This window comes from Carcharodon carcharias, chromosome 7 (genome assembly GCF_017639515.1).
Source record: "Carcharodon carcharias isolate sCarCar2 chromosome 7, sCarCar2.pri, whole genome shotgun sequence".
NCBI classification, from domain to species: domain Eukaryota; kingdom Metazoa; phylum Chordata; class Chondrichthyes; order Lamniformes; family Lamnidae; genus Carcharodon; species Carcharodon carcharias.
This window is the reverse complement of record NC_054473.1, coordinates 23,283,618-23,300,089: the sequence shown is the minus strand read 5'-3', so window position 1 is coordinate 23,300,089 and position 16,472 is coordinate 23,283,618. Positions and strand designations below refer to the sequence as shown.

Sequence of the window (16,472 nt, the reverse complement as noted above, 5' to 3'; positions counted from 1 at the left end):
GCATCATGTCTCACTTATCCAGTTTCAAAAGGACATTATCAGGCCATTGTGTCCAGGCTAAAGCTAATAATAGTTCTGGAATCAATGCACTGTATCCAAGAATATTACTCTGGAAATATATTCCCAGGAATTTCTGCTACCTGTTGGTCTTGATCCTTACATCCTCTGTACTGGATACAGGGGCTCTGATCTTGTTGCAGTGTGTTTGCTTAACAACTTGTAGTTTTATACCATCATTGCTACATTACAACAGTGACTACACCTCAAAAGTACTGAATTGGCTGTAAAACGCCCATGAATTCAGGAGAAGTGTTGTATAAATAGGAGTCTTTCTTTCCTTTTTTTTTGCAAACAGCCGTAACAGTCCACAAAGTTCAGCACCATTTGCGACTCCTCAGATACTGAAGCAGTCCATGTCCAAATGCAGCAAAACCTGGACAATATCCAGGGTTGGGCTGATAAGTGGCAAGTAACATCCACACCACACAAGTATCAGGCAATGACAACTTCCAACAAGAGAGGATCCAACCATCGTCCCTTGACGTTCAATGATATTACAGCATCACTGAATCCCCCACTATCAACATCCTGGGGGGTTACCATTGACCAGAAACTGAACTGGACTAGCCATATAAATACGGTGGCTACAAGAGCAGGTCAGAGGCTAGGAATCATGCAACGAGTAACTCATCTCCTGACTCCCCAAAGCATGTCTACCATCTACAAGGCACAAGTCAGGAGTGTGATGGAATATTCCCCATTTGCCTGGATGAGTGCAGCTCCTACAACATTCATGAAGCTTGACACCATCCAGGACAAAGCAGCCCGCTTGATTGGCACCCCATCCACAAACATTCACTCCCTCCATCACCGACAAAGCTAACACCATTACTCAAGAAAAAGGAGGGAGATAGAAAGCAGGAAATTATAAGCCAGTTTAACCTAACATCTGTCATTATGAAAATTCTGGAATCCACTAGTAAGGAAGTAGTAGCAGGACATTTAGAAAATCATAATGCAAGCAGAGACAACATGGTTTTATGAAAGGAAAAATGTGTTTGACAAGTTGATTAGAGTTCTTTGAGGATATAACAAGCAGGGTGGATAAAGGGGAACCGGCAGATGTTGTATTTGAATTTCCAAAAAAGCAATTAACAGGGTTCCACATCAAAAATTACTACATGAGATAAGAACTCATGGTATAGGAGGTGATATGTTAGCATGGATGGAGGATTGACTAACTAACAGGAATCATAAAGTCAGGATAAATAGGTAATTTTCAGGTTGGCAAACTAACTAGTGGAGTACCAAGGCAATCAGTGCTGAGGTCTCAACTATTTACAATCTATATTAATGGCTTGGATGAAGTGAGAGTATTGTAGCCAAACGTGATGATACAAAGATAGCTAGAAAAGCAAGTTGTGAGGAAGGTACAAAGATTCTACAAAGAGATACAGATAAGTTAAATGAATGGGCAAAAATTTGACAGATGGAGTATAATGAGGTTGTCCACCTTGGGCAGAAGAACAGAAAAGCAGAATAATACTTAAATGGAGAAAGGCTACAAAATGCTGTGGTACCATGGGATCTGTGTCCTCATACATGAATCACAAGACATTAGTACGTAGGTACCACAAGTAATTAAGAAGGCAAATGGAATGTTGGCCTTTATTGCAAGGGGGATGGAGTACCAAAGAGGGGAAATCTTGCTACAACCATACAGGCCATTGGTCAGACCACACCAGCAGCGTTACACACAGTTTTGGCTTCATTTAAGGAATATACTTACATTTGAGGCTGCTCAGACATGGTTCATAAGGTTGATTCCTGGGATGAAGGAGTTGTCTTATGAGGAAAGGTTGAGCAGTTTGGGCCTTTATTCATTGGAGTTCATAACAATGGGAGGTAATTTTATTGAAATGTATAAGATTCTGAGGGTAGATGCAGAGAGGATGTTTTCTCTCATGGCAGAATCTAGAACTGGGGGCACAGTTTCAGAATAAGGGGTCACGCATTCAAGACAAAGATGAGCAGGAATTTCTTCTCTCAGAGGGTCATTAATCTTTGAAATTATCTACCCCAAAGAGCAATGGAGGCTGAGCCACTGAAGCTGAATTAGACAGATTTTTGATCTTCAAGGGAGTCAAGGGTTATAGGGAACAGGCAAGAAAGTGGAGTTAAGGCTACAATCAAGTCAGCCATGATCTTATTGATTGGCAGAGCAGGCTCAATGGGCAGAATGGCCTACTCCTGCTCTTATTTCTTATGTTATGTTGCTATTTAGGTTCATATTCAAGATCTCCTTGGACCACCATCATTCTCCTCCCGCCTAAATCAAGAACTCTCAATTTCTGCCCATTTAGATACATCCAAACTCATGTCTCTGAATTACAAATCAAGCTTTGCAATATAAACTGGTTGCCATTTCTCTTCCCTGCCCACTTGTACCATTTTCTAAGCCCATGGACAATTGTAAATCTTTTTATAAATTGAGGCTAAACTATGGTATAATAAATTATAGTAAAACACGCACTTACTAACCCTTGAAAGAAGCTGTTTATAATTAATTTGTTGTTTCTCATCACAACGAATGGGGCTGAACTGACAGTTATGCTCAATGAATAAGCTAAACACTTAACTGGTTTAAGTGGCTATAGCTGTTTTTGTGTAGTGCAACCCAGAGGCCAACAAAAGGACAGGCTTTCAGAGAGGTGCAGAATGACTGTAATCCAGAGAGACAGGCACACACCAAATGCAATATCCAGTCTAAGAACCAACACAATGTAAAGGAGTCTTGTTAGATTGATCATCATCTGAAGTGGTCAGTTGCTTATAAACAACAAAATTTAATTTTCCACACGCCAATCCCATCTGACGCTATGTTATTGCAATCATTAACAGTGATCAGTGTTCAGCTGTCATGGTTACTTTAGACGGCTCCCCATTGTTGTAAGACAATTGGCCCAGCTGTATCATCATAATTAGCACAAGAATGGATAACGATACTAATGAGCTGCTCTTTATCCTTAATTGGTTAACTGTTAAAAAGATCCCATGGAAGTCTTTATGACTGCACTATTGAGCTCCGCTCCTCAAAATTCACCAGGACTTTAAACAGCTGTGTAACACTCCACTCAACACTCACATGGGTTCAAGAGCAACAAATATAACAAAACCAAAGGAATACCACCTTTTCTCCAGCAACAACATTCTGGAGAAGAGGCCGAGCAGCAATTTAAACAATTGTTTAAGAAAATTTATGTAGCAACTTTCACCAGCTCAAGATGTCCTGAAGTGCTTTACAGCCAATGAACTACTTTTGAAGTGCAGTCACTGTTCTAATGTAGGAAACGGGACAGCCAATTTGTGCACAGCAAGCCCCCACAACCAGCAATGAGATACTGGCCAGATAATCTGCTTTTATGATTTTGACTGAGGGATAAATATTGGCCAGAATATGGTGGAAAACTTCCCTGCTCTCTGGCCAAATAGTGCCACAGGCTCGACTAAGAGTAGACAGGACCTTTAATATCTCATCTGAAAGACACTGCCTCCAATAGGGCTAACATTCCCTCAGTACCATACTGGAATGTCAACCTAGGTTTTCATGATCAAGTCTCTGGACTGGGACTTGAACTCAAAACATTCTGATTTAGAGGCAAGAGTGCAACCCATTGCGCCTCAGTTGACACACAAGTGCTGGCAAGTTCCAAACAGCCAATCAGGAGATCCACAATAGAGGGGATTGCTAGCTTCAAATGTACTGGTCAGTTAAATCCAATTGTGCATCGTACAGCACAAAAATTACCTTGGGGGTGCCCATCTTTTTCTCCTGTTCCTATTCTCCAAGCAGTCTTTGTTTACATGGTCTCTAGTAATACAGTATATAATTTGCTCTAAATATACTAATTCCTTCTGACCTTGTGGGACAAGCAGGCTAGTATCAATTCCATGACAACCACTAAACCTTGTCTGAAGAATAATTGGTATTTTACAGCAAAGGCCTGTCTCCAACACAGATGCCTTACAGAGATAAAAAGAAAAAACTGCGGATGCTGGAAATCCAAAACAAAAACAGAATTACCTGGAATAACTCAGCAGGTCTGGCAGCATCGGTGGAGAAGAAAAGAGTTGACGTTTCGAGTCCTCATGACCCTTCAACAGAACGGGTTGAAGGGTCATGAGGACTTGAAACGTCAACTCTTTTCTTCTCTGCCGATGCTGCCGGACCTGCTGAGTTTTTACAGATGCTTTACAGCTCATTCCTAACTGTACAACAATCTACCAGTTCTGAAGTGGCATTGCTAACCATGTATGTTTAAAACAATATATTCAAACTGCTGTTTTAATAATTACATCACATTTGGTTATAAAACAAATTAGTATTTTATTTGAATAGGTTTAATATAAGTATGTGTGTATAAATACATATGAAAAAAGTGAGAATGGTGACTGTAGTGCAAAAATAGCTTCAAATATACATCAGCTCAAATGTCATCATTTCAGTCCAGTTCATCCAGAAATGCACATAGACATATATACACATATTTTATATGCATATTAATATAATATATATAGATGCTGCATAATAAGCATTTCTAGCATTTTCTGTTTATAATTTAGATTTTATTATTTTTATGTAACATCCTTTTAAAATTGAGCTATTTTTAAACTTACCCTCCAGGAATTTCACAATGTATTAGAAAGAACAACACACCTCACAACTGACAATGGGACACTCATCTGTTGTGACTCAAGTGCATCATGCAGAACTCATAAGTCCTTTATATAGCTTCTGTCGCTGACTGAGACCCTCACCCCAACACACTCTGCTCAAATCCCAAACCTTCTGGTGTATTGGATAGAAGATTCTTTACTCAGTTAATTGTTAATGTAGAAAAATGCACAGCATAATGGGGAAGATGTTCATTTTGAATTCTCTTCCATTTCCATGACAGATTGAATGGTTACTTTTGAAGAAAATTATTCTTGCTGGGTGGCACTAGAATTTAGAAAAGTTTAAACTTGAACCAAGTGCTTCAACCATCTAAAAAAAAGGGGGGGGTGGAATCATGCCTGATTGTTCATCGCAAGTAGCTTTGTGTGCTTTTACCAAGTTAAAGCAACTGGCTCAAATACATTACTCCTTGCGTTTCATGCACCTATGGATCTACCCCAGCACCTTAGAAATGAGAGCCACCATTTTATTAATAACCCAATGCAGAGTCTTCAATAAATCCACTAGCACTGATTCCACTGAGTTTCTGAATCGATAGGCTGTAGCTTGCCGGAATTGTCTCTGTGAAATGAGCTCAATAATTCATTTAAAAGACAGGCTTCCCTCCTCGCAGGAATGTTCATGCACACCTCCAGATCAGGTCACCATGCATAACACACCAGTTACAATTAATAATAAAACATTTCTTCAATCCCAACCCCACCTCAAAAAAAGGTATCTGAATGCAGGGTGCCAGTGATCTAGAAACCAGCTGCAAGCCAACAGAAAATGGAATTGCAAAGTCGTAATGCGAACTGAAAATGCCACTACCTTGCTGTCAGTCCGAAACCCAACATTGCCTTGAGCAACAGTAAAGTGCAGGTAATAAGCAATTTAACCTACCGGAGCAGAACTTTACATACATTATTCTATCACTTAAACAAAATATGGAGTGGTATTGAGAGAGTATGACATCTCTTTCTGCTGGTCTGTAGAGGACTTTAGCGGATACACACACAGAACATCTTGACATTGTGAAAGTGGCCATATAAACACAAATATTCCTTTAGTGATTTATGAAACCAACAGAATAGAATACAGAAATGACCCAATGCTCTTTAGGTTTCACAAGTAATGACAGATTGTAACTGGTGGTTGACAGTGGCTTGCAAGGCACCACTGGGAAATAAACTAAACATGTGAACTAATAACAAACATCAAGTCCCTGGGTGTTATATGAAATAATGAAGAGAATTGTACATTAATAAGGCTCCCTTTACGCTAATCTCCATCAAATCTATATACAGGAAATAAAAATCAATTGCCAAAGAAAGCAGGGAGCTGTTGGTTAGAACAAATTTTTTGCAATTAAAACAACAGCATTAAGGCCCTGTTACAATCATGAGCTATATATTATGAGAAATATGTGTTTATAATGATTTTCTGATCAGGTCAGAAGGTAAGTAGATTACATAAGTTGCAACAATCACCTCAGGTTTCAATTTTACAATTCATGTGATTTTATTTTAAGCTAATTGCCTCCTTTAGTACTTGGTTTATGAATCTTATGCATGCACAGGAAATCGGATCAGAGTTCAAAAGCAGGGCAATGTCCGTGACAGAGATTTATCACTAAAATATTGATCAAAGTGTAAACAAGATTATTCCAAATGCATATGTATCAAAATTCAAATTGGTCAGGGTGGTGCACTACTGCTCAATTGCACATTGCAGAATGGTGAAGATACTAGATGGATGTCTGGTCAACATGCTGGAACAGAGAGTGAGTTGTTGCCTGGCTGTTCCCATATTCTTCCTGGCGGCTAGCCAAAGAGCAGAGATGCCAATAGCCAGAGAGGACAACTTCAGAAGCAGTGTTTGGGTGCCTAAGCTCAGCAAGACCCAAGCAATCAGAAAAGAAAAAAATCCTTAAAAATTATCAGATGCCCTCACTAAATAAACATCAGATTCTGTTTTGGACTATACTGGCCTCCTATACACTGTTCTTTCAAAAAAAAACTCATGGGACTATTACTTGGTCTATTTTGGGATAGAGTGCACGTGACAGAGAGAACAGTGGTGGGGTGGGGGGGTGGGGGGGGCAGAGAGAACAAGGAAAGGAGGGAGAAAGAGAGACAGGGAATGAGAGAGAAATTCTTTTTTTAAGTTACAGATTTAAGAATATGGACATGACGTGGATCAAGTGAAACATTTCCTATTTTTACAGAGATATGATCTAAATAAAAGGAATTTTGGAAACATTTGGCACTGGGTAAGGCAAAGAGAATCTATTATTGTACTTAGCAGTCTTTCACATTTAACAAATTACCCAAGTAAACATTCCCAGTGAGAATGAAATTATTGAAAACATTCTTTTTGCTCCAGATTCTGACTTCTTACTTGCAAGAGAAGTTTCCCAAGCTAATGCCTGGGTACAAGAAAAATGCATACGTGCTTTCAATACATAACACAATACAATACATAACCTCTAACCATAATGGCACATGTGGGTTTAGCTGCATAGCTACGTTTTAATTTAAGCTTTGCTGTCCGTTTGCAGGTCATTAATATCAACTGTTTCCATCAAGCAAAGGCAGAAACTAATTTAAAAATAAACTCACAAAGCACATCTGTGGTTCTCAACTAGCAATTTCTAACATTTTGATCAGATTTAAATCTAGCTTTTTTCATGCATACTAGGATTTTCATCTTAACCCAACATCTAAGAGATGATAAACAATGACGATTCAACTAAAATCGCTGGCAAGTTTGCTTCTAGCATATCCTAGGTGGGACGTTGTTTTTAGATCAAATTGCCCACTTTTTAACCAAATTACATACTTGTAAATACCACATTAAGAGTTCAGTAGATTATAGACTTCAGTAGAAAAGCTTTTTTCCTACATGTACTGAAAAGCTTTTTAACTTGGTTACATTAAAAAATATTTATAACACTTTTGTTTTTAAACTTAAAGCTTCTTTTTAAAAGCTTTAAAATTGGTTGTTCTCAAGACTACCAAATTTCAACGCTAAAAACAGTTCTAAATTATTTGCAGCAATAACTCCACCACATGAAACTTATTTCCAGATTCAGTGATAGGTTGTTGTTACAACCTAAGTCCTATCAAAGTGCCATTCAAAGGTACAAATTGACCGGAATTTTTTGGCCCCTACCACCAGCAGAACCTTCTGGTCTCACCGAAGTCAACAAACGTTTTAATGGCTTGCCGCATCCATCAGTGCGAACATGTATGGCAGGGCCGGAAAATCCCGGCCAAGGAGTTCCTCAAAGGAGCACAGAATTTTATTTGAAAAGGCTATTTCTCTAGTCAGCATGCTTTTCTTTCAGTGTTCATTTCACCTTTCTGGGGCTCCTTTAGTCGTTGTTATGTTAATTTAAAAAGACAAATAGTATTTTGTATTGGTCAATCAAATCAGAAATCTTGTGATGTCTGGCTGATTCATGGAATAGGTTGCTTATGGAATATACTTGCTGGGCTGGATCTGCAAATCTCTTAGACAAAGGAGTTTACAGTACCCTAGAACACCACCACCTGGCGGTTCCCCTCCAAGCCATTTGCCATCCTGAGCTGGAACAATATCGCTGTTCCTTCACTGTCGCTGGGTCAAAATCCTGGAACTCCCTTCCTAACAGCACTGTGGGTGTAACTACACCACAGGTACTGCAGCAGCTGTTCAAGAAGGCAGCTCACCATCACCATCTGAAGGGCGATTATGGATGGGCAATAAATGCTGATCCAGCCAGCAATGCCTCACATCGCATTAACAAAACAAGAAGAGCCTACCAGAAGCTTGGCGGTGATTTCACTTTGTACATTTCTTGGAAAGTCTGAAACTTGAATCTGTGGGTGTGACAGGTGATTAAATGACAGGCAAAAGATAACTTGATTAGATGCAGCCAAGTACAATAAACCCAGGTTAGGAAAATAGCAAATATAGGAACATAGGCTAGCAGGAAAAAAATCCATCTTTTTTTCCACCAATACTCAGGCTCTGTACTATCAAACGACTATTTGCATATCAGTTATGTTCAGTTACCACATCTGTTTGAAAGGATTTTTTTCCTGCTAGCCTATGTTCCTATATTTGCTATGTTCCTAACCTGGGTTTATTGTACTTGGCTGCATTTAATCAAGTTACCTGTTGCCTGTCATTCAATCACCTGTCACACCAACAGGTACAAATTTCAGACTTACCAAGCAACATACAAAGTGAAATCACCCCCAAGCTTTAGGCAGGCTCTTGTTCCGAAATCCTGCCCACAAACACAGCACCCACCATGTACACGGGAACAGGAGTGGGGGTGGGTTGAGTTTCATGTATATGCATTTTTCAGAATCAGCTGCCCATAAAAATCAGCAGCTGCCTCCACTGAGGTCTAACTTTGCTGACCCGGATGTGTGTACCACAATGTGTGTAGGTTAGACCTAGTAGGAGCAGGTCTGAACTTTGTGAAGTCCTTTGGAAAATTGGGGTACCCCTTTGGATATGCTCCCCGTAGACCTTTGGGGGCAGTCAGATGCCCCTTGGGAAAGCTAAGGGCCCTTAGGATAGTTAGAAGTAGGCATGAATGTGTGTAAAAAGTGTATAAATTAATTAACTGTCAAGCTCATTGGAACTGTCAAAAGTGTCCAAATGAACTGTCAGAAGGCAATTGTATAAAACTCATGCGCTTTAAAATTTGAAATAAAAAATGCCGCAATGTTTAAAAAAGTCATTGCTTGCTATTTCACTCTATCTGATGGCAAAGGCCTGAGGGCTTCAATAACTGGATCAATGCTGCATGACTGAGTTCACAACCATCTATTATCATTAAACTGGCAGGCACCATACTCAGTTTGACTGACAGCTCCAAGTGGTTATAGACTTTCAAGTGGGACTATCAATTCCAATGCTATTATAAGGGATGTGCTTGAATGAAATATTTGTTCTTAAAAAGGATTTTGTAGTTGAAGGAACGTGAATGTGTTTTTATGAATGAGAGTGGTTCTTCAAAACAGGATCTGCAAAAGAAAGTTAGGGTTTTGTATTATTTCATCTTAGCATGGATCCGGAGGTCTGCCAAGGTATTTAGTTGGTGAGTCCGCATGGTAGGTATAAGGGCAAAGGGTGCTGGTGAGGGGCAAGAGCAGGCATGAATGGAGCATGGGGGATGTGTGGAGGAGTGAAATTTATGAAGAAAGAGAAGGGGGGGAGCAAGAAAGAGAGAGCGAGAGCACGGGGTGGGCCAGAAATAGAGAGAGCGCACGGGGGGGGGGCCGCGAGGGAGAGAGAGCGCACGGGGGGGGGGGGGGGGGGGGGGGGGGGGCGAGGGAGAGAGAGAGCGCGGGGGGGGGGGGGGGCGAGGGAGAGAGAGAGCGCGGGGGGGGGCGAGGGAGAGAGAGAGCGCGGGGGCGAGCACGAGGCGGGGTGAGCGCGAGCGAGCGCGAGGCGAGGGGGGGCGAGCGCGAGGCGAGGGGGGCGAGCGCGAGGCGAGGGGGGCGAGCGCGAGGCGAGGGGGGCGAGCGCGAGGCGAGGGGGGCGAGCGCGAGGCGAGGGGGGCGAGCGCGAGGCGAGGGGGCGAGCGCGAGGCGAGGGGGGAGAGCGCGAGGCGAGGGGGGAGAGCGCGAGGCGAGGGGGGAGAGCGCGAGGCGAGGGGGAGAGCGCGAGGCGAGGGGGAGAGCGCGAGGCGAGGGGGGAGAGCGCGAGGGCGACGAGGGCGAGGGGGCCAGCGCGAGGCGAAAGCGAGGGGGGGGGGCCAGCGCGAGGCGAAAGCGAGGGGGGGGGGCCAGCGCGAGGCGAAAGCGAGGGGGGGGGCCAGCGCGAGGCGAAAGCGAGGGGGGGGGGCCAGCGCGGGGGGGGGGGGGGGGGGTGCCAGCGCGAGGCGAAAGCGAGGGGGGGGGGCCAGCGCGAGGCGAAAGCGAGGGGGGGGGGCCAGCGCGAGGCGAAAGCGAGGGGGGGGGCCAGCGCGAGGCGAAAGCGAGGGGGGGGGGCCAGCGCGAGGCGAAAGCGAGGGGGGGGGCCAGCGCGAGGCGAAAGCGAGGGGGGGGGCCAGCGCGAGGCGAAAGCGAGGGGGGGGGGGCCAGCGCGAGGCGAAAGCGAGGGGGGGGGGCCAGCGCGAGGCAAAAGCGAGGGGGGGGGGGCCAGCGCGAGGCAAAAGCGAGGGGGGGGGCCAGCGCGAGGCAAAAGCGAGGGGGGGGGCCAGCGCGAGGCAAAAGCGAGGGGGGGGGGCCAGCGCGAGAGCGAGGGGGGGGCCAGCGCGAGAGCGAGGGGGGGGCCAGCGCGAGAGCGAGGGGGGGGCCAGCGCGAGAGCGAGGGGGGGGCCAGCGCGAGAGCGAGGGGGGGGCCAGCGCGAGAGCGAGGGGGGGGCCAGCGCGAGAGCGAGGGGGGGGCCAGCGCGAGAGCGAGGGGGGGGCCAGCGCGAGTGCGAGGGGGGGGGCCAGCGCGAGAGCGAGGGGGGGGCCAGCGCGAGAGCGAGGGGGGGGGCCAGCGCGAGAGCGAGGGGGGGGCCAGCGCGAGAGCGAGGGGGGGGGCCAGCGCGAGAGCGAGGGAGGGGCGAGCGCGAGAGCGAGGGAGGGGCGAGCGCGAGATCGAGGGGGGGCGAGCGCGAGATCGAGGGGGGGCGAGCGCGAGATCGAGGGGGGGCGAGCGCGAGATCGAGGGGGGGCGAGCGCGAGATCGAGGGGGGGGCGAGCGCGAGATCGAGGGGGGGCGAGCGCGAGATCGAGGGGGGGGGCGAATGCGAGATCGAAGGGGGCCGAACGCGAGAGTGAGGGTGGCCGAACGCGAGAGCGAGGGGGGCGAACGCGAGAGCGAGGGGGGCGAACGCGAGAGCGAGGGGGGCGAACGCGAGAGCGAGGGGGGCGAACGCGAGAGCGAGGGGGGCGAACGCGAGAGCGAGGGGGGGCGAACGCGAGAGCGAGGGGGGGCGAACGCGAGAGCGAGGGGGGGCGAACGCGAGAGTGGGCGAAGAGAGCGAGAGAAAAAGAGGAGGATTTGGTAACCGTGTCAAAGGCCACTTACAGATCGAGCAGAATAAGGAGGGATAGTTTACCATAAATGCAGAGTGAGGAAGGGACATTTCACCATAGATGCATAGGATGTTGTGACTTCGATAAGGGCTGATTCAAAGCTGTGACGGGCAGAAACTTGTTTGGAATCATTCAAACATGGAGCTGCTGGAAAGATTAGCAACAATTTGGGAGACAGCAAAAATGATTAGGTCAAAAAATCCAAACCTAGCATTGGAATGAGCTCTCCAGTTCATATTTGTTTTTATTGGTTCATGGGACATGGGCTTCGCTGGCTAGACCAGCATTTATTGCCCCATCACTAATTGCCCTTGATAAGATGGTAAGTACACCCTCAGTGCTGGAAGGAAGGGAGTACAAGGATTTTGACCCAGCGACAGTGAAGGAATGAGGATATATTTCCATGTTAGGATGGTGAGTGGCTTGGAGGGGAACTTCCAGGTGGTGATGTTCCATCAGGTTACAAATGATTAAAAATATAACAAAAGCTATAAAGATCTAATGCATATTGTAAACTTGAAACTCTTCAATTGATATTTGGGTAAGCATACCATTGTGCAGACTAACAGACCAGTAAAATACAATTTTCTTTGCCTGTTCACCCAGCCTCAACCATATCAATGCTGGGTGCTAGACTCGCCTCTGCATCTCGGTGCTAGGGTTCCTGCGCTGATTGTGTCCTGGGAGCCGTGCAGCATGCAGTGTGTAGATGCTGGATGAGAACTTGATCAGGTTCTGTTATAATGTCCTAACGCTAGTTACTTAGGTTTACACAAAGAATTACTAAAGACCCTATGGAACCATACCTCAGAGTGAGCATCCCAAAGAAATGGCAAGGGGTGTGAAGTATAAAAGGCACACGAGGTAGGAATCAACAAGTTAATGTATCATCACTCAAATAATGGATTATGCAGATAAAGTGATCATCATATACAATAAAAGTTCCAATATTCTCAAACATTTTGGTAATATACCCTGAAGCCATGGAAAACATTCTTAATCATCCACAGCAGGGTTTATTGAAGATCTCCTAGAAGTAACACTTCAAAAACTAAGCTTCTTTTCATATTTCTTATTCAAAAGACAGTATGGCATAGTCCTCTTATAACTGGTTACTACTCAGGAGAGGTATGCCGCTACAGATCTGGGGATGTCCCTTGTTACCTCCTTTACCGCATGCAATTACTTTCACAAGTGTATCTCCTTCAGATTTAAGTCGTTAAGCACCAAAATGAGTATGAAGTGCTCATCCCAAGCCATCAGGCCACCAGAATTTGCATTTTTAAGAAATGCCATCTTGGGAATCAATTCAGATCTCGGCGTGTCGTCCTGATCTTCGCCAACAAACAGAATCAGTTCCCAGAGGGGAGAAAACACCGACATATACTGATCGTACTTACGTTCCCAGGACTTCTCTGAACTCGTACGCCAGTTTAATTTCCTCCTTCTTTTTCCATGTTTTGTCCATCTCTCCTAGAGGCATCCTATCCTATATATTTTCAGAGTGCAGCTTCTTCCACTGGCTAGCTGGCTGGCTGGCTGGCGGGCGTGGGGGGGAAACAGAGAGGAGAATCACGTTGGCTTTACTTTCGATGCATAAAAAATCCGCCTCAAAGCAGCAACAGCGAGCGGTTCAGCATTAAGATCAAGTCTGCCTGGGTGTCAATCACGAACGTCCAAAGCAAAGGACGAACAAAAAAACACTACAGTCTCGCTTTAAGTGATACACAAAAAGATGATTTAGGCAATAATTTTCTTTCAAGAAACGATGCAAATGAGCATCGTCAAGATTCACTCATTGTAAGAGACTAGACAGAAGATATCGTGATCGTTAATGAAAACCACGACCCAAAACAGAGTCCAAAAGCTGCCTTGTCCCTTACCTGGTTGCGTGTGTGTGTGTGTGTGTGAGAGAGAGAGAGATTTACGGTGTGACTGCTTGCAACCTGGTTCCTTCTGTATGTGTGTCCAGGTCTCTGTCTATGGAAGAGTTTCTGGGTGTCTCTACCGCTCTCGCTACATTCAACACTTGCATTCGGCAGCTGCCGCATTGACGTCAACGCCCCACCAGAAGTGGGTGGGGTCTCACTGCCCGCTCTCCACCAATCGGAGACAACCGAGGGGACGGTTTCTGGCGGCAGCTCCGTCGAATGGTGAGCTGAGTGAGGCGGGCCTCCGTCGGGGGCTGGCCAATGGAAAGAGAGGGAGGGAGCAGCTGCCACCCCCCCCCCCCCCCCCCCCCCCCCCCCCAACTACTCGGAATGAAATCGATCGTTGAGAGTCTCATTCATGAATCTTTTCCCAGTTTTCACCAACGTTCATGGGCCTGAACTGTTAACTCTTGTTTCTCTGCGGATGCTGCATGACCTGCTGAGTATTGCCTGCATTTTCTGCTTTTATTTCAGATTGCTCTAAAAATCCCCAGGAACAAGGATTCCACAGCAAAAGACAATCCTGCGTTCATTGCACAAAGCAGCCTACTTGATCGGCATCCCCATCCACCAACTTAAACATTCATTTCCCCCAACAGTGGCAGCAGTGTGTGCAATCTACAAGATGCACTGCAGCAACTCGTCAAGCCTCCTTCAGCAGCACTTTCCAAACCTGTGGCCCCTACCATCGAGAAAAACAAGGGCAGCGGACACATGGAGACACCACCACATGGAAGTTCCCCTCCAAGCTACACACCATCCTGACTTGGAACTATAACGCCGTTTCTTCATCGTCGCTGGGTCAAAATCCTGGAAATCCATCCCTGACAGCACTGTGGGTGTACCTACACCACGTGTACTGCAGCGGTTCAAGATGACAGCTCACCATCTTCTCAAGGGCAATTAATGGACAATAAATGCTGGCCTCGCCAGCAACCCCAACATCCCATGAATAATTAGAAGTCTTAGTCTGCAAGTATGAGTAGAAATACATTGGAATGATCGATATTCAGTAACTAGTGGTTTGCTTTGGTTTTACTGTTTGCTTTGGTGTCACTACTTTTCCAGGAATTCCCACCTTGAAGAAGTTCTACCTTTCCCAGTTGTTTAAACCTATTTCATCTCTAACTTTTCCCAGTTCTGATGAAAGCTTTTCAAGTTGAAACATTAACTCTGATTCTCCAATGATGCTGCCTGACTTCCTGAGTATCTCCAGCATTTCCTGCTTTGACTTCAGATTTCAAGCATCTGCAGTATTTTTGGATTTTTTAAAATATCCTTATCGTTTTAAGTTAGTGTATTCCCTTCCCCTTAATGTTAATCCAGCTCGTGTGGTATGATGACAGGTAGCCTGACCGTGGTGACGCATTTAACTGATCACTCAAACAGTGCAAGTAGTTCTGCAATAACTGTCACCTGTACAGTTCCACCCTTCCAACTGGAAACAGCAGCCCCATTTTCTTAATTCATTCACGGGGTGTGCCTTGACATCAAGGCAGCATTTAACAGAGTGTGGCATCAAGGAACCTGGGCAAAACTGGAGTCAATGGGATTCAAGGGGAAAACTCTCCACTGGTTGGATTCATACCTAGCACAATGGAAGATGACTGTGGTTGTTGGAGGTCAGTCATCTCAGCTCCAGGATATCACCGCAGGAGTTGCTCAGGCTAATGTCCTCGGCCCAACCAAATGCTGGCTAGGTCAGCATTTATTGCCCATCCTTAGTTGCCCTTGAGAAGGTGGTGGTGAGCTGACTTCTTGAACTGCTGCAGTCCCTGTGGTGTAGGTTCACCCCCAGTTCTGTTAGCAAGGGAGTTCCAGGATTTTAACTCAGTGATAGTGATGGAACGGCGATATATTTCCAAGTCAGGATGGTGAGTCACTTGGAGGGGAACTTCCAGGTGGTGGTATTCCCATCTATTTGATTCCCTTGCCCTTGTAGATGGTAGTGGTCATGGGTTTGGAAGGTGCTGTCTGAGGAGCCTTGAGGTGAATTCCTGCAGTACATCTTATAGATGGTACACACTGCTGTTACTGTGCATCAGTGGTAGAGGGAGTGAACGTTTGTGGATGTGGTGCCAGTCAAGCAGGCTGCTTTGATCTGGACGGTGTCAAGCTTCTTGAATGTTGTGGGAGCTGCACTCATCCAGGCAAGTATTCCTTCACACCCCTGACTTGTGCCTTGTAGAGATGGTGGACAGGCTTTGGGGAGTCAGGAGGTGAGTTACTTGTCACAGGATTCCTAGCCTCTGACCTGCTCTTGAAGCCACAGTATTTATGTGGCTAGTCCAGTTCAGTTTCTGGTCAATGGTAACCCCTGGGATGTTGATAGTGGGGGCTTCAGTGATGGTAATGCCATTGAACATCAAGGGCCGATGGTTAGATTCTCTCTTGTTGGCGAAGGTCATTGCCTGGCACTTTTGTGGCACGAACGTTAATGCCACTTCTCAGCCAAAGCCTCGATATTGTCCAGGTCTTGCTACATTTGGACATAGACTACTTCAGTATTTGAAGAGTCACGAATGGTGCTGGACATTGTGCAATCATCAGCGAACATCCCTGTCACTGACTTTATGATGGAAGGAAGGTCATTGATGAAACAGCTGAAGATGGTTGGGCCGAGGACACTACCCTAAGGAATCTCTGTGGTGATGTCCTTGAGCTGAGCTGACTGACCTCCAACAACCACAACCATCTTCCTTTGTGCTAGGTATGAATCTAACCAGTGGAGAGTTTTCCACTGATTCCCATTGACGCCAGTTTTGCTAGGGCTCCTTGATGCCATATTTGGTC

General features: G+C 45.6%; 1 protein-coding gene across 1 annotated transcript in view; it reads right to left on the bottom strand.

Moving 5' to 3' along the window:
* LOC121280523 (calcium/calmodulin-dependent protein kinase type 1-like) overlaps positions 1 to 13,771 on the bottom strand; it is a 199,037-nt gene extending 185,266 nt beyond the window's left edge. Inside the window, exons 1-2 of the mRNA XM_041192610.1 lie at positions 13,632 to 13,771; positions 13,149 to 13,287 (exon numbers count right to left, since the gene is read on the bottom strand). Of these exons, the coding sequence (XP_041048544.1) occupies positions 13,149 to 13,231 (83 nt within the window). The 5' untranslated portion in view covers positions 13,232 to 13,287; positions 13,632 to 13,771. The remainder of the gene's footprint in view (positions 1 to 13,148; positions 13,288 to 13,631) is intronic.
* Between the last annotated feature and the right edge of the window lie 2,701 nt (positions 13,772 to 16,472).